At 43.2% G+C, this 25,111-nt stretch overlaps 1 protein-coding gene across 2 annotated transcripts in view; it reads left to right on the forward strand.

Annotated features, from left to right (window-relative positions):
• Positions 1 to 25,111, forward strand: part of duox (dual oxidase) — a 66,003-nt gene that overhangs the window by 3,393 nt on the left and 37,499 nt on the right. For both annotated transcript variants that reach the window (XM_068015474.1, XM_068015475.1), the window contains exons 4-15: positions 1,039 to 1,203; positions 2,247 to 2,434; positions 6,658 to 6,859; positions 7,786 to 7,952; positions 10,282 to 10,342; positions 10,428 to 10,524; positions 11,939 to 12,029; positions 12,702 to 12,804; positions 14,679 to 14,851; positions 15,225 to 15,397; positions 17,337 to 17,455; positions 19,069 to 19,206. In XM_068015474.1, the coding sequence (XP_067871575.1) occupies positions 1,039 to 1,203; positions 2,247 to 2,434; positions 6,658 to 6,859; positions 7,786 to 7,952; positions 10,282 to 10,342; positions 10,428 to 10,524; positions 11,939 to 12,029; positions 12,702 to 12,804; positions 14,679 to 14,851; positions 15,225 to 15,397; positions 17,337 to 17,455; positions 19,069 to 19,206 (1,677 nt within the window). The remainder of the gene's footprint in view (positions 1 to 1,038; positions 1,204 to 2,246; positions 2,435 to 6,657; positions 6,860 to 7,785; positions 7,953 to 10,281; positions 10,343 to 10,427; positions 10,525 to 11,938; positions 12,030 to 12,701; positions 12,805 to 14,678; positions 14,852 to 15,224; positions 15,398 to 17,336; positions 17,456 to 19,068; positions 19,207 to 25,111) is intronic.

Genomic DNA, 25,111 nt, shown 5'->3' on the forward strand with positions numbered 1-25,111 from the left:
TGTTACCATCTCTCATTCCTAAGCATGCCCTCATACTGCATTCTAAGAATTCAATTCATGAAGTTACATCAGTTATTTGAGAATCTGTTTCCCATTCCCTCTACTGTTACTTTGAGTTGCGACTATGGGACAATTTTCACCTAATTCCCCTCATTGGGAACCTGATGGGATTGGGTGGAATGCTGGTTCTACACCCCACTCGATTTTAGTCAGCTGAAGTCCATGGAGAGTTATATTGGGCAGACTGTAAAGCTAGTGTTTCACCAGATCCTGTGCATTTCCTGCCCAACAAATTATGTCAACATGATTCCCTTATATTAATGGCTAAATGCTTTGAGGAGCAGAAGTATCAGAGAACCTCAGTGAGGTATATAAGATGGTCAATACAGAAAGAAAGGTCAAATTCAGAATATTGCTTTGAGTTAAACTGCTAGAGGAGGACAAAGGGCCACAGGATCAAACAATTTTCTATCGATAAAACTGCTTCTCTTAAACCATCTACAAACTTGCTAATGTAATAATGTTTTTGGCAAATGGGAAATCAGAGCTGCTGCTTTGCTCTCAGTCTCTGTCAGTGCCAGCTAAACGATTGACAAATGTTAATGCCCTCAAAGAAGTGAAAGGATCATGTATTGCACTTCAGGTTGGGTGAGACAGAGTGGAGAATTGAAGGTAAACTGCATTCAGAAGAGTGTGGTAACACTGACAGCAATTGATGGCAGTGTCTCTCAGTGACATCTGTCTCACTCCAGCCCAATACATGATCTACCGCCCGCGCTGGAAATCAGCTGCATATATCTGAGATTGAACCACTGTGATATTTCAGCCAACTCCCACCGTCTGTAGCTCAACATCCCAATTGTGATGGATTTTGTTGGCAAATGGACTTATTCACTGGAGCATGCTCTCCTGTATCTAGCTATTTTTAGGGAAACAGGTTGCGCACAGGTGTAATTATTATAGCGCGTAGCTAGTCAGCCAAAATAACCTACTGCCTTTCCTGTAATAACTATCTGAAGATGCTTGTTTTATTTGCAGGATCTCCTTTTATGCGCCTGTTGCCAGCTAGATATGCTGATGGGGTTTATCAGGTTTTAAAGGAGCCAGAAGTACCAAACGCACGAATCATCAGTAATATAATATCAAATGGGTCATCAGGACTGCAGTCCATCAATAATAGCACCGTGCTAAGTGTTTTCTTTGGTAAGGTTACTGGGCTGTGTGAATACTCACAACTCCATCATTTCAGGAAAGGGAAGAAGATTGCCTCTGGTTGCTGCATGTACCTATATATCAAGTGTCTTTGTAGTTACGATCTAGCTACAATATCATCACAAACACAATTATTATGTTTTTACGCATGGTGACCAGAGGAAACCTTTCCTCATATCCTGAATTCAATCCTTCTTATCTGTTTTCCTGGTCTGTCTGCTTGTCTGTCTTAACAACCCATTTTCCATTTGAGTGATGGTGTGAAAGAGATGTGTGGTGGAAGCAAGGTTGGATGATTAGAAAGTTTATGTTTTGGGAACTCCTCTTTTTTCAAGACATATATAGGAGAAGGAATGCCCTGGTTTCTGTATTCAGTGACATTGTAAATGCATTCAAGAAGAGCATTGATAAGATATTGCTATGTTCAGTGAATTGAGAAATTCATTCCTTTATAATAGTGATCTGCCTTGTTTAGCTCCGTATGTGTTTCCTCTATGTCACTATCTATCTGTTCTTTAGATTTTCTGACTATCCAGGCTATGTCTGTAGTTCATCTGTCTACTAACTAGAATTAAATTAACTTTTTTGTTGCAAAAGAAATATTGTTTGAATGTTAACCAGAGGAAATTAATTCTGGCTATAGATAAGGAGCTAAGTCAATGAGGGAGATACTACAAATTATCAGATATGAGAACTGGGCAGAAGAAAGGAAGGATCGGAGCAGGAGGATAATTGGGACCCTAATATCACTTGCAAACTGACAAGTTGTTTATTTATCAGCTTAATAGAGCTGGAAAATGACCAGTTTCGGGCTAATGAGTGGGGGAAAATTTTCAACCCACATAAATTAGGATTAATACCAAGATGAACTTTGCAGCTCTTAACTGCTATATCAGACATAACAGAAATCTTGAGACCTGACCCTCAGTTTGGAGAGAAGTTCCTTAAACAAGCCTTACCAGTTTACAGTTTGTTTTAAATGAGAGATTATACAATAAGTAACCATTTTATTCCCCTCTTCCAAACTTCTACAGGATATCATGTAATGTTTGAGATTCTGGATACAAGGTACCCTGCCTGTCCCCCTGAATTCTTCGATATTCCAATTCCACGTGGCGACTCAGTATTTGACCCCAATGGGACAGAAAATGTGAGGCTACTGTTTCAACGAAGTGAGTGGGACAGCCACTCGGGGCAGAGCCCCAACAACCCAAGGATACAGGTAATAGGGAATGTGTAGAGAAGAAGGCCAAGAAACCCAATCAGAACCTTTTACAAATACACACTATATATGCAATTCCAGGATGGTATGTTGCCTCCCTGGTGCAAGGGTCAGGGATATCACTGAGCGGCTACAGAGCATTCTGGAGGGCGAGGGTGAACAGCCGACGGTCGTGGTCCACATTGGTACCAACAATATGGGAAGTAAAAGGGACGAGGTCCTGCAGGCTGAGTTTAGGGAGTTAGGAATGAGATTAGCAAGTAGGACCTCAAAGATAGTAATCTCTGGATTACCCCCAAGGCCATGTGCTGGTGAGTATAGAAATAGAAAAATATACCAGATGAATGCGTGGCTGGAGAGATGGTGCAGGAGGGAGGGCTTCAGATTTCTGGGGCATTGGGGACCAGTTCTGGGGAAGATGGGACCGTACAAGCGGGGCGGTCTGCACCTGAACAGGACTGGGACAAATATTCTTGCAGGAAGGTTTGCTAGTGCTGTTGGGGATGGGGTTTAAGCTAGTTTGGCAGGGGGATGGGAACCTGAGCGCTGTCTTAGATAGGACAATTTCAGGGCAGGGAACAGGAGGCAGAAAATTAGCGAGTGACTCTGAAAGACAGAAGAAGCAAAGGTTAAAGAGTGTGCAGCACAGGAATTTGGCAGTGTTAAAGGGTATTTATTTGAATGTAAGGAGTATAGTAAATAAAGCCGATGAGTTGAGGGCACAGATAGACACATGGCAACAAAATATCGTTGTTATAACGGAAACTTGGCTTAAAGAGGGGCAAGAATGACAGCTCAACATCCCTGGATATAGAGTTTTCAGGCAGGATAGAGAGGGAGATAAAAAAGGAGGGAATGTAGCATTATTAGTTAACGAATCAATAACAGATTTGAGGAGGGATGATATGCTAAATGAATCATCAAACATGGCCATATGATGGAGCTCAGAAATAAAAAAGGGGGCAGCCACATTACTAGGAGTGTATTATAGACCCCCAAATAGTGAGAGGGAGAGAAAAGAACAAATATGTAGGCAAATTTCTGAGTGCAAAAACTATAGGGCAATAATAGTTGGGGATTTCAACTACCCCAATATCAACTGGGATACAAACAGTGTGAAGGGCACAGAGGAGACAAAATTCTTGAACTGCGTTCAAGAGAACTTTTTTAGCCAGCACATAAAAAGCCCGATGAGAGGGGGCGCAATTCTGCATTTAGACTTCGGTAATGAAACTGGGCAAGTGGATGAAGTAACAGTGGGTGACCATTTTGGAGATAGTGACCATAACACAGTTAGTTTTAGCATAATCATGGAAATGGACAAAGATAAAATAGGAACAAAGGTTCTAAATTGGGCGAAGGCAAATTTTACGAAACTGAGAGGTGACCTGGCAAAAGTGGACTGGCTACAGCTATTTGAAGGAAAATCAGTGGCAAACCAGTGGGAGGCATTCAAAAGCGAGATACTATAGGCACGGTGTAGGCATGTCCCCACAAAGATTAAGGGTTGTACTGCCAAGTCTAGAGCCCCATGGTTATCTAGAGGCTTACAGGGTACGTTAAAGCAGAAAAAGAAAGCTTATGATGATCACAAAAATCTTAATGCTTTAGAAAGCCTAGAGGAGTATAGAAAGTGCAGGGGTGAAGTAAAAAAAGGAAATTAGAAAAGCAAAGAGAGGACATGAAAAATTATTGGCAGGTAAAATCAAGGAAAACCCAAAGATGTTTTATCAGTACATTAAGAGCACGAGGATAACTAAGGAAAGGGTAGGGCCCATCAGAGATATACAAGGGAACTTGTGCATGGATGCAGAAGATGTGGGCATGGTTCTTAATGAGTTTTTTGTCTCTGTCTTCACAAAGGAGAGGGTTGATGTAGACATTGTAGTTAAAGAGGAGGAGTGTGAAATATTAGATATGATAAGCTTAATGAGAGAAGAAGTACTAGAGAGTCTGCCTTGAAAGTGGATAAATCACCAGGACTGGATGGATTGCATCCCAGGTTGTTAAAGGAAGTCAGGGAGGAAATAACGGATGCGCTGAGGATCATCTTCAAATCCTCACTAGATACAGGCGAGCTACCATATGATTGGAGGTCTGCGAATATCGTACCATTGTTTAAAAAGGATGCAAGGGATAGGCCAAATAATTATAGGCTGGTCAGTCTGACCTCGGTGGTGGGTAAATTGTTAGAATCAATTCTGAGGGACAGGATAAACTGCCACTTAGAAAGGCACGGATTATTCAGGGATAGTCAGCATGGATTTGTTAGGAGAAGGTCATGTCTTACTAACTTAATTGAGTTTTTTGAGCAAGTAACAGGGAGGATTGATGAGGGTAGTGCATTGGATGTGGTCTACATGGATTTTAGTAAGGCATTTGACAAGGTCCCGCATGGCAGGAAATGAAAGCCCATGGGATACAGGGGAATGTGGCAGGTTGGACCCAGAATTGGCTCAGGGATAGGAAACAAAGGGTAGTAGTTGATGGATGTTTTTGCGAATGGAAAGCTGTTTCCAGTGGCGCTCCACAGGGCTCATTGTTGGATCTCTTGCTGTTTGTGGTATATATTAATGATTTGGACTTAAATGTGGGAGGCATGATTGGGAAATTTGCTGATGACACAAAAATTGGCCATGTAGTTGATAGTGAAGAGGATAGTTGTAGACTCCAGAATGATATCAGTGGTTTGGTTGAGTGGGCGGGATAGTGGCAAATGGAATTCAATCCAGAGAAGTGTGAGGTAATGCGTTTGGGGAGGGCAAATAAAGTGAGGGAATACACAATAAACGGGCAGATATTGAGAGGGGTAGAAGTGAGAGACCTTGGAGTGCATGTCCACACGTCCCTGAAGGTGGCAGGACAGGTAGATAAAGTGGTGAGGAAGACATATGGAATGCTTTCCTTTATTGGCCGAGGTATAGAATACAAAAGCAGGGATATAATGCTGGAACTGTATAAAACGCTGGTTAGGCCACAGCTGGAGTATTGTGTACAGTTCTGGTCACCACATTACAGGAAGGACATAATTGCTCTGGAGAGAGTACAGAGGAGATTTACAAGAATGTTGCCAGGGCTTGAAAGTTGCAGCTATGAGGAAAGATTAGATAGGCTAGTGTTGTTTTCCCTAGAATTGAGGAGGCTGAGGGATGCCTTAATTGAGGTGTACAAAATTATGAGGGGTCTAGATAGAGTTGACAGGAAGGACCTGTTTCTCCTGGCCGGGATGTCAGTTACCAGGGGACACAGATTTAAGGTGTTTGGTAGAAGGATTAGAGGGGACATGAGGAAAAACTTTTTCACCCAGAGGGTGGTGGGTGTCTGGAATTCACTTCCAGGAATGGTGGTGGAGGCAGAAACCCTCAATTCTTTTAAAACGTACCTGGACATGCACCTGAAGTGCTGTAACTGGCAAGACTATGGACCAGGTGCTGGAAGGTGGGAATAGATTGGGCAGCTAGTTTTTTCGGTCGGCATGGACACAATGGGCTTAATGGCCTGCTTCTGTGCCGTAATTGTTCTGTGGTTCTATGGTTCTATATGAATGAAGACTTTCGATATAGAAAGGGCATTGAAAATATATGTTTACTAAGCATTGATGCATTAAATTATTTATTTTTTGCTGCACATTTGCCTACATAACAACAGTTACTGCACATGAAAGTAAATAATTCTCTATAGAGTGCTTTGAGATATTATTGAGAGGCGTAAAAAGGTGCTATGGAAATGCAAGGCCCCCTCTTGTGATGTTGGGTTTGATATGTAAGCCTTGTTACAAATGATTTATTTCCATGACTTCATTACTAGCCCAATATTTATTTTATTTCACGTTACACATTAAGCCCTCTTCAGTTTTTAGTTATGGAAGTGTTGGTTTGTTTGTGTGACATCCATTTTTTGTATCGCGGTTGAAGAGCTGAGAATTTAATTCAAATTTTGTAGAACATTGGCATCTTAATCAGTGACTACATAACCCATTGTCACCACTAGTGACATATAGAGACTAGAATGGAGAAACAAAGTGAGAGGATAACTAGCAAATACAGACCATGATAGGAAGACCAAGAAGGAAGGGAGAATTATATATGAGGGATAGGCAGATGAGTGAAGAGATGAACACCTCAGAGAGAAATAACTAGATGGGGTGGACCTTGCACCAGTTTCTTTCTCCTTGGGACTTTCTTAATGAATCATTTTAATTTATTCCTATTGATTTCCAACAGATCAATGAAGTTACTGCATGGATTGATGGAAGCTCTATTTATGGATCTTCTCATTCTTGGTGTGATGAATTGCGTAGTTTCTCGGGAGGCCGACTTGCTTCTGGTTCTGACCCACTGCTTCCAAAACCAAGTACTGGAAAGCTGCCTATGTGGAATCACCCTGATCCATCCACTGGTCAGACTGGGCTCCAAGGACTTTATGGTGAATATGCAACATTTTGAGCTTGTGTCAATTTAACAATGACAGACTTCTCACAGCATTAGATTTTGACTGAGAAACATCTGTTAAGTAAACTGGAAAATGTGGTCGCTCAATGGAATGGCAAGTTGAGGCATCAGTAGGCATTGTTTTGGAATAAGACATGGGTACAGTTTTGCTTTCTACTGAGCTGTTGATTTCAGCCCATTGTCGGACAAGGCAAAACTGAGACATCAAGTGCTTGACTCCATAGGGAGGTAAAATTAACAGGAGAGTCGTTTCCATTGTGTTTGTGCCTATTTCCATGAAACAAATTTATAGGAGCATTGGTGGAGGCTTAGGAACAACATACTCAATTGCCATCTTACCCACAGTTGTTTCATAGCCTTGGAAGATCATTACCAGGAGGAGAATAAGAGCAACTTTCTGCACCCACACAGCTGGTTAGATACTTGTACCAGTGGAGCCCAATAGCTCTTGTGACTTCCTTAGGCAACCGAAATAACTATTTAGTAGTAGCTTCAACAAAATGCAAGACAAAACACAGTCAACAATCTTTATCTAGTTCTAAGTGTAGCAAAATCCACAGTCTTTAGTTAAGACTCAGGGTATGGCCGTAAAATCAAAGAGTACTGTCAATTTTCTGTGGCACTTCCAGATTTGTGTCTGTTTCCACCGCAGTCAGTCCCACAATACTCTAAGTGGACTCTAACTGCTCAATAAACATGTACAGATTTTGTATTCTGGGGGAAGAAGAGGGGAAAGAAGAGAGAACAGGGAATTGGTTGGCTTTAGTTGACCAGCTCTATTGCAAAAGAGCAATTGATGAGGGTAAGATGCTATTCTGGTACACATTCTCTGCAAGGCAGCCCACTCCAACAGCCTCTGGTAAGGACCGGTTGTTTAACAAAGATAAAATTCTGTTCTAGATTTTGGAAATGCAGGAGCCAATGAAAGCCCGTTCATCATGGCGGAGGGTGTCATCTGGTTCCGATATCACAATCACCTGGCTGCTCAGTTTGGAGCTCAAAACTCCTCATGGTCAGATGAAGATATATTCCAGCACACCAGAAAGTGGGTGATTGCCTCGTTCCAGGTAATTTGCCAAAAGGAAAATTGCAATTTCATAACAGGTATTTGTTTGTACGTGTAGCCTTCACTGATGTTGAGGTATATTTTTCTCTCCATGTAAAGAAGGAAGATCAATTACATAACTGTCATTGTACACTCAGTTTAGGAAAAGAATTAATTTCACACTTTACAGTATGTTGGGCTTTCCCTGGAGTGTTGCGGTCAGGATCGAATTGCTCCTGACAGTAATATTAGTGTAATAACTGGTGTGGGGATAAAACAAGCTGTTGCATTAATAGTAACTAACTGACAGATAGAATTAAATAATCTGATTGGCTGAAGAGCACTCATTAATGTGTATTAAAGCTACTCGCTCAAATATTGCTTCAATTTCAAAAGAGCTCTTTGTTTAATAATTTGCTTTGGTGTTTGAAAATGGAGATTCTCTTGTAGAAAAAGAGACCACAAGATGATTGGTGTAGACATATGTATTAGAAGTGCACTGTTGAATTGTTGGGCTGTCTTCCTGATGGAACTGATTCCTGGAATCTCCTGTGCCTCAAACACCACACTGATGGATTCCGAGAAGGAATGTTTCTGGTGAAATCTACTCCACTTGAACTCTTTCCCCGCCATCTTTGCATCAGCATCTCCATTTTCATAGAATCATGGAATAGTACAGCACAGAAAAAGGCCATTCAGCCCATCGAGTGCCAGGTCTTTTTGAAGAGCAATCCAGTTTGTCCCACTCCCCACACACTTCTCCCCATAACTCTGAAACTTTTTCTCCTTCAAGAATTTATCCAATTGTCTTTTGAAAGCTACTATTGAATCCACATCCACCGCCCTATCAGGCAGCGCATTCCAAATCCTAACCACTCGTTGCATAAGAAAGATTTCCCTCACGTCACCTCTGCTTCATTTGTAGATCACCTTATACCTGTGCCCTCTGGTTATCGACCCTTCAACTATTGCAAACAGTTTTTCCTTACTTTATATAAACCCTTCATGATTTTAAACACTCCCATCAAATCTCCTCAGCTTTCTCTGCTCCAAGAACAATCCCAGCTTCTCCGGACTCTCCACATAACAGTAATCCCTCATCCCTGGAACCATTCTATTAAGTCTCTTATGTATCCTCTCCAAAACCTTCACGTCCTTCGCAAAGTGTGACGCCCAGTATATGGACAATTCTCTAACTGGGGCTGAACTAGTCTTTTATTCAGGTTTAGAATAACTTCCTGCTTTTGTACTCTACACCTGCCTCTATTTATAAAGCCCAGGATCCCATGTGCTTCAGTAACTGCTTTATTAACCCTGTTCTGCTGCATTCACAGATTTGTGCACAAGTACTTCCAGGTGTCCCTGTTCTTACAGGAACTATAAAATATTTTATTCGATATGGCCAGAGCCTATTAACGGAGAAACCTAATATAAGCAAGTCCTTGTGGTAGGCGCATTTTGCCAATCTTTCAGCTCCTTTAGTGTATCGCTATTCCAGTTGTACACAACTCCATTACATCCAAATGAGACTTTACACCATGTTTCAAAACTATATCTGACACATGCCTGAACTGTTCTGGATGTTGACTCAACAGAATAGCATCATTTTCATTGTAACGGTGAAAATTGTCCATGCACTCTGACAGCGCTGTTTATTTTTAATCTCTGTGCCCTGTCCCCCACCCTCCCTAGCCCAGAGGCTAACTGGAGCACTTCACCAACACCCTAAGCAACTTACCATAGAGCAAGGATCAAAACTTGTACTTGCTCTGCCTGACACACCATGGCATCAACTATTGATCTAATAGGGGAGCTAAGTTGACCTATTGTCATTCATCCATCACCCGTGTGCTCACTGACTTCATTGACTCCCAAAGCTCTATTTTAAAATTCACATCCTTGTTTTCAAATTCCATTATTGTCTTGCCCCTGCCTAGCTCCATTACCTCCTCCAGCCCCACAACCCTCCGAGATGTCTGTGCTCCTCCCGTTCTGGCCTCTTGTGCATTCCTGATTTTATTCGCTCCAGCATCGGCAGTCGTGCCTTCAACTGCCTAGGCCCTAGGCTCTGGAACTCCGTCCCTAAACCTCTCCGCCTCTCTCCACCTTTTAAGACACTTCTTAAGATCTACCTCTTTGACCAAAGTCACTTGTCCCAATATCTCCTTACGTGGCTTAGTGCCATAATTTGTTCGATAATGTTCCGGTGAAGCACCTTAGGTTGTTTTACCACCTTAAAGGCGTTATATAAATGCAGGTTGTTGTTGTTCATAGCTGCTGTGAAATCACTTCCATCCCCAGCGTCAAGCAAGCCTTTGCCTCTCCATTAACTGTTACCTTTGCCTCTGCAGAACGTTGTGCTTTACGAGTGGTTACCTAAATACTTGGGAACAAACCTACCTGACTATACTGGTAAGATGCAATAGCAAAATTTATTTTAAATAAACCTTCGCTGCTGTTTTAATTTCTCTTATCAGTTCTGTAAATTATTTCACAGGGTACAAGAAGTTTGTTGATCCTGGCATTTCACCCGAGTTTCAAGCAGCTGCCGTAAGATTTAGTGCTAGCATGGTACCACCAGGAGTTTATATGAGGTAACAAGGAAACTATATGCTATTGGCCAAACATTATTTGTTTCCTTTATCTTAAAATGTGATGTTAATTTACTCCAATTTCTTAAACTCCTGACTGAATTGTTATCTGAAAGGTTAACAATATGCCTCGCACATATTTGGCACACTGCCATTCCTCCCTTTCAGAAAGGAGCCAATCTTGGCTGAAGAGTAGCTCTCTTGCCTTTGAAGGCTGTGGATTAAAGTTCCATGGCAGAGACTTGAGCATGTCTTCTAGGCTGACACTCCAGGGCAGTACTGAGGGAGTGCTGCGCTACTGGAGGCTCCGTCTTGTAGATGAGGCATTAAACTGCGGGTCTATCTATTTGTTCAGGTGGATGCAAATGATTCATTCCATTATTTCAAAGAATTGCAGGGGGTTCTCCCAACTGTACTGGACAACATTAATCTCTCAACCAGTATTATGAGAACAGATTATCTGGCCATTTATCACATTAGTATTTGCGGACCTTGCTGTGCACAATTTTGGCTGCCACATTTCCTCCATTAAAACAGTAACCACACTTCAAATGTATGTAATAGGCTTTAAAGCACTTTTGGACATCCCGAGGTCATGAAAGGTGCTATATAAAAGTAAGTGCTTTCTTTTGTCATGGGAGTGTTTTTATCTCTGTTTAAAGTCTAAGTTGGGGGAGGTGGTGTCTAAGGGATGGTGCAGTGTTCATCAAACTCGCCTGGAGACTTCGAGTGGCATGTGACTATTTGACTCTGGAACACCTCACTGCTGCAGAAAAATAACACCAGGACTTACAACCCAGTTTTTAAAAAATTATTCCTAAGAAACAGCTCTCATTTAAAACATCATTTAAAAAAAAAGGTTAACCATTGGTTTTTGAATCTGTGCATGTGTGCATGAGGGTTAGGAGGAATAAGAAGTTATAAAGTCTTTTCAGACATAGATTTATCTCAATATTGTTTAAGATTCTCGTTTATCGGTAAATAGTTAATTTGTTGTTTAAAGATACCTGGTTTTGATGTGTTTTATTCTGGGGGTTAATAAAGTGATTAATTTGGCTAATTTCCAGTAGGTGGGAAACTTCAATCATATGCTGTGACCAGTGGAGTAGTGGGACTGAATTGACAGTGCATTACTCCCGCCTCGGTCATAACACTTTCTCCAGAAATGCTTAGCGTCTTATTTAGTCAACTCTTCAATATCTGTTGAGGATGCTATGCTTTAGGTTTATCATAAAGGCTTAACCAGTCAAATGGCAAGATATATTTGGCATGTTCTGCCATCACTAATTCCTCTTTTGATCTGATTGTGTCAGATTCCCACCGGGCAAGTTTGGTTAAAATTACCTCATGATTTCAGCACAGAATAAGTCACTGTTTTGCTAACATCTGAATTTGGTTTTCTTTTGGTTCACTCCAGAAACAGGACATGCACATTTCGAAACTTCAACACCATCAACAACAAGGAGTCTCCAGCTCTTCGGGTGTGTAACAACTTCTGGCGCAGACAGGTAAAGAACTCAAATGGCCCAACTCCTAAAATTATTTCCAGTGATAGGCAAGGGATGGTGCGGTGAGATGCAATTTCCGGCAGCATCTCCATGCCCCTTCCATTTCTCTTTGTTGACAAGAGATGCCCAATGTAGTTAATGATGAACCATTATTCCAATGTTCTCCTTGCTGATATCTACAGTTCCAACTTCATCAAGAGATTGTGTTGCTAGTATGTAGCTCAATGCTTCAGATGGTTGCACCTTGTCTGCATTGTGATTGCCTTGATGGTTTTTTGTTGTGTTCCTTGGATTGCAGGAAGTTCTTTGGGTCTTTTCCAGTGCAATATTTTCAAATAGAAACAATAAGGACTCTTGTGAACTGTTGCCAGTGCCTTGTTTATTGTTGGATCCAGGCCCAAGCCTTAAACAAAAGAGTCATTCATCCTTCTAAAAATTGTCAGGAACACCCTCTCCAACTGTTTCACATAATTTGCAACAACTTTATTTAAACAGGAAAATTGCAAAATAAACTAGTCCGATGTGAAAACATTTTGTTAAAAAATAATTCAATAATACAAGTTTCAATCCTGGAAGACTGTGCATAACTTATTGACAGGAATCAGTTTTGTCAAAGTTGTAAAGAAAGCAGAAGATCGATTATCAGAAGAGTTCATTGACTTTTATTTTCAGAAGCTGAATCTTCAGACTGGACTTGATGTCGAGGAGCTTATTTTTGGGATGGCATCTCAAATCGCTGAGAAAGAAGACAACATTATTGTGGAAGATCTGAGAGGTAATCTGTTCTAATTATTGAGACTCTGTTCTTACAAAGCAGTCCGATGCTGGTTCAATTGTGCCCTGCTCCATACGGTAAAGCTGCAGTTATATTAACAGTGATTACTCTGGAGTGGGAAGCAAAGTTGCAAATGCCTGTGTTATTTGCAGGCTATACCTAGCTGTGCGCCAGTAAATAGATCTCTCTCTGTGTGCTTGACAGACGCACAGCTCTCTGTGCCCCAGCCCTCCCTCCATGACTATTTTGTAACATTGGAGGGGAGCCAGTGCGAGCACCAACTTTCTCCCGCTATCAACATGTTGAAAAGATTTATGAAGTGCCCAGGATGACCTGAGTACTTTCTATACTTACGCTGTACTGGAATTAGAGCTCAGATAGTGACACACCCAGGAAGTAAGACACATTCCAGAGTCAGGTTGGGAACGACGTCCTTGGGCGTACTGCCACTGTTGCTTCAATGTGCACGTCAAGTTGCCAACTTAATTGCATCCCAACTTTCCAGGCTTAACGTGGACACCTGGCAGAGAGGGAGTAATAAGAAACGGGCGGCACAGTGGCGCAGCGGTTAGCACCACAGCCTCACAGCTCCAGCGACCTGGGTTCAGTTCTGGGTACTGCCTGTGTGGAGTTTGCAAGTTCTCCCTGTGTCTGCGTGGGTTTTCTCCGGGTGCTCCAGTTTCCTCCCACAGCCAAAAGACTTGCAGGTTGATAGGTAAATTGGCCATTATAAATTGCCCCTAGTGTAGGTAGAAGAATGGTGGGGATGTAGTAGAGAAAATGGAGTTAATGTAGGATTAGTATAAATGGGTGGCTGTTGGTCAGCACAGACTCAGTGGGCCGAAGGGCCTGTTTCAGTGCTGTATCTCTAAATAAAAAATAAAATTCAATCATATAAGATTGCCCACTAGTGACTGCTCATGGAGCAGTATTGATCCGAGAGATTGCCTGGTTTTACTCTCAGTACCAAGATTCAAAAGGGCAATGGCATTCAATGTATGTGCTGGATTTTCCACATTTTCATACAATGGGGACTTCAGAAGGTGGTGAAAGGTAAAGAGGAGCAGAAATAGGTCAAGATAACATGTTGTGCGTAAGAGCTCCTTTGTAACACTTTCCTGGGGATTCGACTCATTGAACAAGTTTATTCTCAGTTACTTTTGGGTTTCCCTCTCAGTATATTTTTTCATGAAATGAGAAAAACGAAGAGAAAGTAAGGGCAGAATTTTGCCTGAATAGCCCCAGAGACCCCGACCCCATTCACCTTTCCCGGGGTCTCCAGACATCTTCGTACTGCGTGGCTGCCCAGTGGTGCTGCCAGTACTGCAGAGTTGCTGGCCTTCCGATTGGCTGGCAGCTCTGGGAGCAGGAGTTCATCCCTTTAATGGCTTCTGGGGTCTGACAGAGGGCTGAGGCGGGGTCTCCCCCTCCCACCGTCCCGGCCCGCTGCCGGGACCCCGTCGCCATGATGAAATGCAGCTCTGAGACTGGGAGGTTCAGTGGGCAACTGACCTTTCACTGTTGGGATAGTGTGCAACCTGGGTTAAGGGAATAAGAGTCTCTTGGCTGTAATAGTGCTATGTGTCAGCAGTGGCTCAATTGGTAGGACTTTTGCCTCTGAGCCAGAAGTTTGTGGGTTCAGACCCCTCTCCAGATATTTAAGCACAATCAATCTAGGCTGAGGTACAGTCATGGGAGCTTTACCATGCATCAAATCCCCACGGTACACCTAATCAGGAAATCCTGATGCTGATAATGAGGGCCTAAGATGGGAAGGTATTCCATTTCTCATCCCTCGCTTGATGAGTGCTAAAGTGCACACTTAAAAATTCGGTGTTAAGTAATTTACTGACAAATTGTGCAACTACATTCAGACTACATGTATGGACCCCTGACATTCTCTCGATCTGACCTGATGGCTCTCACCATCCATCGTGGCCGGGATAGTGGTCTCCCAACATTTAATACTGCAAGGCGTGCCTTTCAACTTCAACCGATTAGCCAGTGGAGTGAAATTAAACCCAACCTCACAAATGAGAAACAGGAGGTTAGTTACACTTGCAGCAATATCCTCAAACTAACTGTAGACTTTTAACTGTGCGACTCCACCTCTACCTCTTTGTCCAAGCTTTTGGTCACCTGTCTTAATATCTCCTTACGTGGCTCGGTGGCGAATTCTGTTTGATTACTCTCCTCTGAAGCACCTAGAAATGTATTACTATATTAAAGGCGCTATATAAATATAAGTAGTTGTGTGCAGGGCTCATTTTAACACACAGATGAGAATAGTTTATGAACCAATTATGCAAATGGAATTTATGCTCTGCGATATTTTCGTTGCGAAAGGGATTGTTATGCAAATTACTGAAATGCTTACATTGTTGATGATTTGAATAATTTCAATTTTCATTGCATCACAGCTCGTCGATAAGTTGGCTGAGCAATATGGCGACATATCCAAATTAGAGCTGTGGCCTGGCGGTCTCTTGGAGAGCGATGGTACACCGGGGGAGCTCTTTACTCAAATCATGATTGAGCAATTCCAACGGATACGAGATGGCGACAGATACTGGTTTGAAAATCAGGAGAACGGGTATGAGTTTCTCTTTAGGACTTTCTTTTAGACACAAGCATTTTGTTTACTAGCTGTAAAACACAGCGCGTGGCCTGAAATTACGTAACGCAACATCATTCAGAGCTTATGCAAGGGAAAAAAAAAAAATCCCTGACGTTTAAAAGGACCAAAGTCTGTTTCACTTGTCTGCTGATTCTGAAAATCAAGCGGGACACCTCTGTTTCAGCTCGAAAAAACTACAGAGCAAACGGTGAAGTCTTTCTAAATCTTGAAGGAAAGGCAAACAAAGTGTGGAGGTTAGATAGACATCTTTGCACAGTGACCGCCGAAAGTACATTAAAGATCAGCCTGAATACTTTAAAATGCTTTTTGGCAACTTGACAGACTTTGTAAGGGCTACTTGAGGGAGACGAGAGAGGAGGATCTGGAAAGAAGGTAATGATTGGTATCCTTAACTCTGCAAGGAGCTGCAGTTGATTCTTGAGCAGTTTTGTCCTGTTAACCCATACTTAGACTGATGGTCTTCTCAATCACTCTGTTTGCAATTTGTTCAGTCATTGTCTGTCGCTCCAAAACCACAGCCTTATGTTCCCATTCAATCTTCGATTGTGGTCTTATTACGTTTTGTCTGATGCAGGTGAAACTGACGCATAACTGGCAGTACTGCATTTATCACCTGCCACACATGACGTTCAGTTCCATTAACGTCAGTACAGCTGACTGTCGTACATGCCACTAATTGGCAGAAAATGTGCTTTCCCCTGTTTTGCAGCTCTGCCCATGCCCAATTTCAGCCCATGATCTCTCCCATCATTAGTTGCAATGGAGGATTAACAGGAGTCACAACGTGAATGTACCTGACTCGATCCACAATGAGTTTTTTTCTGCTAACAAGTACTTCCTATATTACAACAGCGACTACACTATAAATGTACTTCATTGGCTTTAAAGCACTTTACTGGAGAAAGGTGCTATATAAATGCAGGTCTTTTTCTTTTTTTCCTATTTTGCTTTAGGCTTAAAATTTTTACATCATTGCTAAGGATCTTCATAACATGAATTAATTATGAGACGTAATGTGACATATGTTGAAAGCTGGAAGCTAGTGTCGTACTGGGGAGGTGACCATCGTTGTATGAGATACAGAAACCAAAGCATCATCCGCCTGTTCCAGTCAATGCTAAAAGGTCCCTTATCACTATTAGGATAACAGCAGGGTTGGTATCCTGATCTCCCTCAATCAACAGCAGTAAAAATTACTCAACTGCTCATCCGTCACACTGCTGATTGTGTGTTAGAATCACAGCTGATCTTAGCCATGGCTCAATGGTGGTGCTCTCATATACTCAGTTAGCAGTTTGTGGGTTCAAGCCCCACCTCAGAGACGTGAGCACAAAATCCAGCCTGATTCCAGTCCAGGACTGAGGGAGTGTTGCACTCTGAGTCTTTCAGTTGAGATGTTAAAGCACATTTTTTTGCATTTGATGTGGCTTCACTGGATCTACTTTGAAGTTTTTAAAAATTTATTTTTGGGATGTGGCCATCACAGACAAAGCAAGCATTTATTGTCCATTCCTAACTACCCTTGAGAATGTGGTGATAAGCCATCTTCTTGAATAAACTGTGTGGCTTGCTCGGCCATTTCACAGTCAACCACATTGCTGTGGGTCTGGAGTCACCTGTAGGCCAGACCAGGTAAGGATGGCAGATTTCCTTCCCTAAATGGCATTTGGGAACCAGATGGCTCTTTACATCAATCCAGTAGTTACATAGTCACTATTGTGTCCAGCCCAGGCATCTGGATTACTAGGCCAGTAACCGCTATGCTACTGTATCTTATAAAACTTCAAGTTGGCAAAGATTTTAATTCGTGTTGTCATGGGATATTTCCGAGTTTATAAAGGAATGACAGTGATAAACGCACCGGAAATCTTTTTTATCTTTGTTTTTGATTTAGATTATTCACAGCTGAGGAAATCAATAAAATTCGAAACATTACTTTTTTTGATGTCTTAGTGAAAGCCTTAAACACTTCAGAAGATGAAATTCAGAAGGATGTGTTTGTCTGGAAAGCTGGTAAGCTCGTTTGATAAAAGTGGAAGAAATTGGGACAGAAAAGGGGGAAAGGGATTAATTGAAGTTTGTCTGGCGATGCACCGTTATATGCTGGATTTCCCCAATTGTCTTAGGGAACAGAAGAGGAATTTCTCAGAGCTTTTCCTGAAATTACCGACAGCTTTTCATCTCTGTTTCCTTTTTACCCCTCCCGAGGAGTTACCTCTATTAGTGACTCACTCGCCCATCATCCCCTGTGCTCGTTGACATTGGCCTTGATATTAAAATATTCATCCTCCATGTTGAAATCCTTCCATGGCCTCATCGCTCCTTAGCTCTGTAACTTCTTCCAGGCCTATAACTCTATGTCCTCCAACTTGGTGCATCCCCCCAGTTTCCTTCATCCCACCATTGGTGGCCATGCCTTCAGCTGTCTAGGCACTAAGCTCTGGAATTCCCTACCAAAACTTCACTGTCTCTCTCTCTCCACCTTTAAGACACTCCTTAAAGCCTACCTCTTTGGCCAAACTTTTAGTTACCTGTCCTACTATGTGGCTCGGTGCCAAATTTTGTCTGACACAGTCCTAGGAAGCACTTTGAGATGTTAAAGTTGCAACATAAATGCAAGTTGTTGTTGAAACCATGCTGTGGGCTATTAATCCAGTTGTTCATATGAATTTCTTTGACTGTTATCTCAATGGTGGTGTTAACCCATAAAGTAAACAGTTTAGTGCTTCTGTTACAAGAATGCACAAAGGCATTTAACACAATCAAATTAAAAATAAGTAATTTAATCTAATATTTTAATCTGCAATCAGTAGTTTGGATAGCAATAATAGCCCAATTTCAACCAGAGTGATACATCCCTGGGAAGGACTTTGAGTCTGCCTTGTCAGTGTATGGTAAAGTTTGGAATACCTCACATCATTGACGGGACCTCACACGTAAACCTCTTGGGTTACAAAACGACTGACACACATACTCGTCCCTTTCCATCCATTGATTTCCTTACACTGCAACAGTGACTACACTCCGAACTCCAGTGACTTGAGCACAAAATCTAGGCTGACGCTCCAGTGCAGAACCGAGGGAGCGCTGCATTGTCGAAGGTGCCGTCTTTCGGATGAGACATTAAACCGAGGCCCCGTCTGCCCTCTCAGGTTGGCATAAAAGAATCCCTTGGCACTCTTTCAAAGAAGAGCAGGGGAATTCTCCCCAGTGTCTTGGTCAATATTTATCCCTCAATCAACATCACTTAAAAAAAAATGTGGTCATTTGTCTCATTACTAATTGTGGGCGCTTACTGTGTGCAAATTGGCTCTTAGTGACTGCACTTACAAAAGTACTTCATTGGCTGTGAAATGCTTTGGAACATCCTGGGGCTGTGAAAGGCACTATAGAAATGCAAGTCATTTTGATTTTAATAGGCAGAAAATTGGCGGGGGGGGGGAGGGGTGGTGGGTGATGAAACAGTGGGGGAAGGGGTACAATACCCCGTGTGATATTGCGATCTCTTGGTGGGTTTGTGGAATCGCTCAAAACTTCCCCCTGCAGATCATTCCTTATCATTAGGTTTATAAAAATCTTCTCCATCCATAATTTTAATTGTTTGCTTGTTTATTGTTCTGTGATAGGTGATCCTTGTCCCCAGCCTAAACAGTTGACCACCGATGACCTGGAGCCTTGCACTGGTGCGATCAGTTTGAATTATTTTGAGGGCAGTGGAGCTCCCTTTGGGATCATCATCGTGATACTCTGCTGTTTACCACTAGGTTGGTGAAAATCAATCTGCTCCACAGAAAACATGTTTTGTGATTCACTCTTAATTATAGATTGATTAATCATCGAATTATAGAATAGTTACAGCAAAGAAGGAGTCCATTCGGCCTGTCAAGCCTATGCGAGCTCTCTGCAAGAGAGTCCCACTCCCTTGACGTTCCCTGTAGCCCTGCAAAAAATGTTTCTTTTTTTTTATTCTTTCATGCGATGTGGGCATCGCTGGCAAGGCCAGCATTTGTTGCCCATCCCTAGTTGCCCTCGACAACTGAGTGGCTTGCTAGGCCATTTCAGAGGGCAGTTAACAGTCAACCAAATTGCTATGGGTCTGCAGTCACATGTAGGCCAGACCAGGTAATGACAGCGGATTTCCTTCCCTAAAGGACATTAGTGAACCAGATGGGTTTTTACAACAATCGATGATAGTTTCATGACACTATTACAGAGATTAGCTTTTTTTTTTAATTCCAGATTTTTTAATATAATTATTAAACATCCCTTCAGGTAATTCTCCAATTCCCTTTTGGAAGCCATGATTGAATTTGTCTCCACCACGCTCTCAGGTAGTTTGTTCCAGATCCTAACCATGCACTGCATAGAAAAAGTTTTCTTCAAGCTGCCTTTGTTTTTTTTTTTGCCAATTGCCTTAAATTTGTGTCCTCTGGTTCTTTACCCTTCCACCAATGAGAACAGTTTCTCTCTATCTACCCGGTCTAGATCCCTTATGATTTTTAACACCTCAAAGTTAATTAACTTCATCAATTCTGTATAAAAATAATTCTGAACCCATTAAAGAACATTTAGTTGGGAAGTTTGGTATTTAATTCAGTTGTGGGTGTGTAGAGGATTTGGGGCTGGGCTAGAAACCCAGAGATTGTGGGTTCAAATCCAACCAGTGCAAATTGGTGATCTTTGCAGGCACCCCAAAAAAGTGATCAGATTGTTGTGGAGCTCCACTGCTGTCTGGCCTACACGTAACTCCAATCCCACACTTTGTAATTTTCTATTAAAACCTTCCGGGTTGGGAGCCCTGGTATTATTAATAAATAGCCAAGGCCATTGGTTTTCTGGTCTTGTACAGTAGAACAATGGATAAAATTGTGGAATGCAATCCTCAGAGAACTGGTGAACTCCCCAGAATCAATTGTAATTAAAAACAGAGCTTGGTTTATACAATCGTCATTAATCGATGATCCGTGGAGCAAGTGCCTCTGTGATAACCATCAAAGGAAGAAGGTTGCATTAGGTATGATGTTTGCTTTTAATACTGGGTGGGTCAATTCTTAATGCTCATAAATGATGTCTATTCAGAGATTTAAGTATCTTGATCTTTTGCCTAGAGATGATCAAAGCACTTCCTGAAGCATCGTGGGCAATTTTGTTTGTCAGTCGACAATGCATTACCGTGAATGAATGATGTAGAAATGCATCATTATGTCACTTGCAGACACTGTTCTCATTACACCAGTGATGCATGGCTCTCCTCACCCTCCTCGGCTTGCAAAGCGTCATGAATAGCGTAAACAGAGAGGCCCTCAGGTATTTAACCTGAGCAGAATCGGGTTATCAGAAAGACAAACACAAAGTTAAACTAGCACTTCAGAGCTTTCCAATGACAATGTTACTTAATCATTGCTGCGTACACATTCTTGCACAGGGTTGTCCAACCTTTTTGCGTGGGGGCCACATTACAATTTTGATCTTACATGGGGGGCCGGTGAGACAATTTCGAAAAGATAAAGGCATTAAAATGGATCTTACAATGAATCAAAACAACAGCAAAGGTCCATTTTTGTGAAGAATATTTAAATGAGAAGACTAATTTATTGACTTACTTTCTGGTCACTATGTTGGACACTGATTTAGTGAGATACCTGGCATTTTTTTGCTTACTCAAGTAGTCAATGTTTGCCCGCACACTTCTTGTAGCAATGCAAAATATTCTGGATAGATGTCATCCTGCCAGGAGTGATCATGTTCAGTCTCTCTCTGTCGCACCCTCTCTCTCTCTGTCCCCCTCTCACTCTCTGTCCCCCCATCTCTCTCTGTCCCCTCTCTCTCTCTCTGCCCCCCTTTCTCCCTGTCCCTCTTTCTCTCTCTTTCTTTCTCTGACAATTGCAGAGAGCGGGACTGCTCAGCAGATGGCTGGTCAGTTTTGTTTAAATCGCAAGTCAGTTTCACAGCTGACAGATCCTGACATCAGGAACAGCAGTTTCTGAACTTCAGACAGATTCGGGATTTTCCAGCGGGATTTAAAAAAAACTCCGAATCTGTCTGAAGTTCAGAAACTGCTGTTCCCAACGTTAGGATCTGTCAGCTGTGAAACTGACTTACGATCTTTTTTAAAAGCCAGTCTGACTATGTGGAATTTCTCATCTCCAGTCATGGACACTCAGTGAGGATAAGGAATGGCCCCGGATACAGTTTAAAGCTGGATGGAAACCTTTGATGGGCTGATCCTGGCTCGTGGGCCATATGTTGGGCAACCCTGTTCTTACATAATGAGGCAGAACAACCAAATGCAATAATGCATTTGCATAAGTGTGAAGTGATGCATTTTGGAAGGAAGAATTAGGATAGGCAATATCATTAACTGAGGAAGTGTTGCACTGTCGGAACTCCCATCTTTTGGATGAGGTGTAAAACCAGGAGCTGATATCTTTGTGAAAGATTATTCAGAAAGGAGCAGGGATTTGTATTGGTCAGCATTTCTCCCTCAAACAACACTACTAGGACAGATTATTTGGCCACTGCTCTGTGTGGGATCTTGCTGTGTATGGCTCAGCTATCATGTTTGCCCACATTGCAACAGTGACTTCACATAAATGATCTATGATTTTATGGGCTAGGGAGTGGGACTAACTGGATAGCTCCATGGAGAGCCAGTATGGACTCGATGGGCCGAATGGCCTCCTTCTGTGTCGTACATGACTCTGACTTCAAAAGGAATTCACTGGCTGTAGTGACAATGGGCTGAATTTTACGAGTTCACGGCGGCGCACACTGATGCGGCGTGCAGTCCGCTCGAAAACGCAGTCCCTGAGCCCCCGCATCCCCGGCAACAGCGTCTGGCACCACCGCGCAGGCGCCATTTTTAAAGAGCTTTAAGCCCTTATAATTACTTTTAATTTTTAAAGGTACATTATTCTGGAATTTTTAATTAACAGATAATAAAGATGTAGATGGCCCTTCCCCAACACTCCCAATGGCCATTTCAATGCCCAATGCGACCAACACTTGCCTTTTTCCATACCCGAACTTTCCCCCCAACTTTCTAACTTTTGGCCTTCAGCCCCTTCCCAACATCCCCACATCCAATAAAATGTGATTTCCCTGCTCCCCCACCCCTCCCGCCCTGAAAATTAAATTCCTCCCCCCACCCTCCTCACCAGGTTCTCACCTCGGAACTCCATACGGAGTTCCGAAGGCACGCGAAGGACGAACGGCAACCATAAACTCAGCGGGGATGGCTGCTGCCTGCTGGTAAGTTAATTTAAATATCATTTATGTTCATTTTAATCTGCAGATGAAGGGCCTCCCGACCTGTGGTGGGGGGACCGCGCCGGGGTGATATGCAGTGGGCCCTTCCCGACGTCACGGGTCAAGGCGGGCTTCTCCCCACAGAATTTTACCGGCCCTCCTGCCGCGACCCACAGCATCGAGGGGCTGGTAAAATTCAGCTCAATATTTCTACAGGATACATAAGGCGCTATCTTCTCGAGAGACAATGGGTAAGCACCTGGAGGTGGTCAGTGGTTGTGGAGCAGCGCCTGGAGTGGCTATAAAGGCCAATTCTAGAGTGACAGACTCTTCCACAGGCGCTGCAGATAAAATTGGTTGTCGAGGCTATTACACAGTTGGCTCTCCCCTTGCGCTTCTGTCTTTTTTCCTGACAACTGCTAAGTCTCTTCGACTCGCCACACTTTAGCCCCGCCTTTATGGCTGCCCGCCAGCTCTGGCGATCACTGGCAACTGACTCCCACGACTTGTGATCAATGTCACAGGACTTCATGTCGTGTTTGCAGACGTCTTTGAAGCGGAGACATGGACGGCCGGTGGGTCTGATGCCAGTGACGAGCTCGCTGTAAAATGTGTCTTTGGGGATCCTGCCATCTTCCATGCGGCTCACATGGCCAAGCCATCTCAAGTGCCGCTGGCTCAGTAGGGTGTATAACCTGGGGATGTTGGCCGCCTCGAGGACTTCTGCGTTGGAGATACGGTCCAGCCACCTGATGCCAAGGATTCTCCGGAGCCAGCGAAGATGGAATGAATTGAGACGTTGCTCTTGGCTGACATACGTTGTCCAGGCCTCGCTGCCGTAGAGCAAGGTACTGAGGACACAGGCTTGATACACTCGGACTTTTGTGTTCCATGTCAGTTCGCCATTTTCCCACACTCTCTTGGCCAGTCTGGACAGAGCAGCGGACGCCTTTCCCATGCGCTTGTTGATTTCTGCATCAAGAGACAGGTTACTGGTGGTAGTTGTGCCTCGGTAGGTGAACTCTTGAACCACTTGCAGAGCGTGGTCGCCGATATTGATGGATGGAGCATTTCTGGCATCCTGTCCCATGATGTTCGTTTTCTTGAGGCTGATGGTTCGGCCAAATTTGTTGCAGGCAGCCGCAATCCTGTCGATGCGTCCCTGCAGATACTCTTCTGTGTGGGATGTTAATGCAGCATCGTCAGCAAAGAGGAGTTCCCTGATGAGAACCTTCCATACTTTGGTCTTCGCTCTTAAACGGGCAAGGTTGAATAACCTGCCATCTGATCTTGTGTGGAGGAAAATTCCATCTTCTGAAGGCTTGAACGCATGTGAGAGCAGTAGGGAGAAGAAGATCCCAAACAGTGTAGGTGCGGGAACACAGCCCCGTTTCACGCCACTCAGAATAGGAAAGGGGTCTGATGAGGCACCGCTATGCTGAATTGTGCCTTTCATATTGTCATGGAATGAGGTGATGATACTTAGTAGCTTTGGTGGACATCCGATCTTTGCTAGTAGTCTGAAGAGACCACATCTGCTGACGAGGTCAAAGGCTTTGGTGAGATCTATGAAAAAAATGTAGAGGGGCATCTGTTGTTCGCGGCATTTCTCCTGTAGCTGGCGAAGGGAGAACAGCATGTCAATGGTGGATCTCTTTGCTCGAAAGCCGCACTGTGCCTCAGGGTAGACATGCTCAGCCAGCTTCTGGAGTCTGTTTAAAACAACTCGAGTGAAGACTTTCCCCACTATGCTGAGCAGGGAGATTCCACGGTAGTTGTTGCAGTCACTGCGGTCACCCTTGTTCTTATAGAGGGTGATGATATTGGCATTATGCATGTCCTGTGGTACTGCTCCCTCATCCCAGCACAGGCAAAGCAGTTCATGGAGTGCTGAGAGTATAGCAGGCTTGGCACTCTTGATTATTTCAGGGGTAATGCCATCCTTCCCAGGGGCTTTTCCGCTGGCTAGAGAATCAATGGCATCACTGAGTTCCGATTTTGTTGGTTGTTCATCCAGCTCATCCATGACTGGCAGAGACTGGGTTGCATTGAGGGCCGTTTCAGTGACATTTTCCCAGGAGTACAGTTCTAGGTAGTGCTCCACCCAGTGGTCCATTTGCTTGCGTTAGTCAGTGATTGTGTCCCCTGATTTAGACTTGGTGGGGGGGGGGGGGGTGGGTGGGTGCGGTGGCAATGTTCTTGATGATTGGCCCAAAAGCTCTCTTAATGCCGTCATACATTCCTCTGATGTTTCTGGTGTCAGAGGCCAACTGAATACAACTGCATAAATGTTGCCTGTAGTCATTTGTACAGCGCCTGGCTGTTCTTTGTGCAGCGCTTCTGGCTACTTTAAGTGCTACGGATGTTAACTCGTTGGGGGCTTTCTTGTAGTTCAACAGTGCAATATGCTTAGAGGCTATG

The sequence above is a fragment of the Heterodontus francisci genome, chromosome 35, assembly GCF_036365525.1.
Source record: "Heterodontus francisci isolate sHetFra1 chromosome 35, sHetFra1.hap1, whole genome shotgun sequence".
In the NCBI taxonomy this organism is placed as follows: Eukaryota; Metazoa; Chordata; class Chondrichthyes; order Heterodontiformes; family Heterodontidae; genus Heterodontus; species Heterodontus francisci.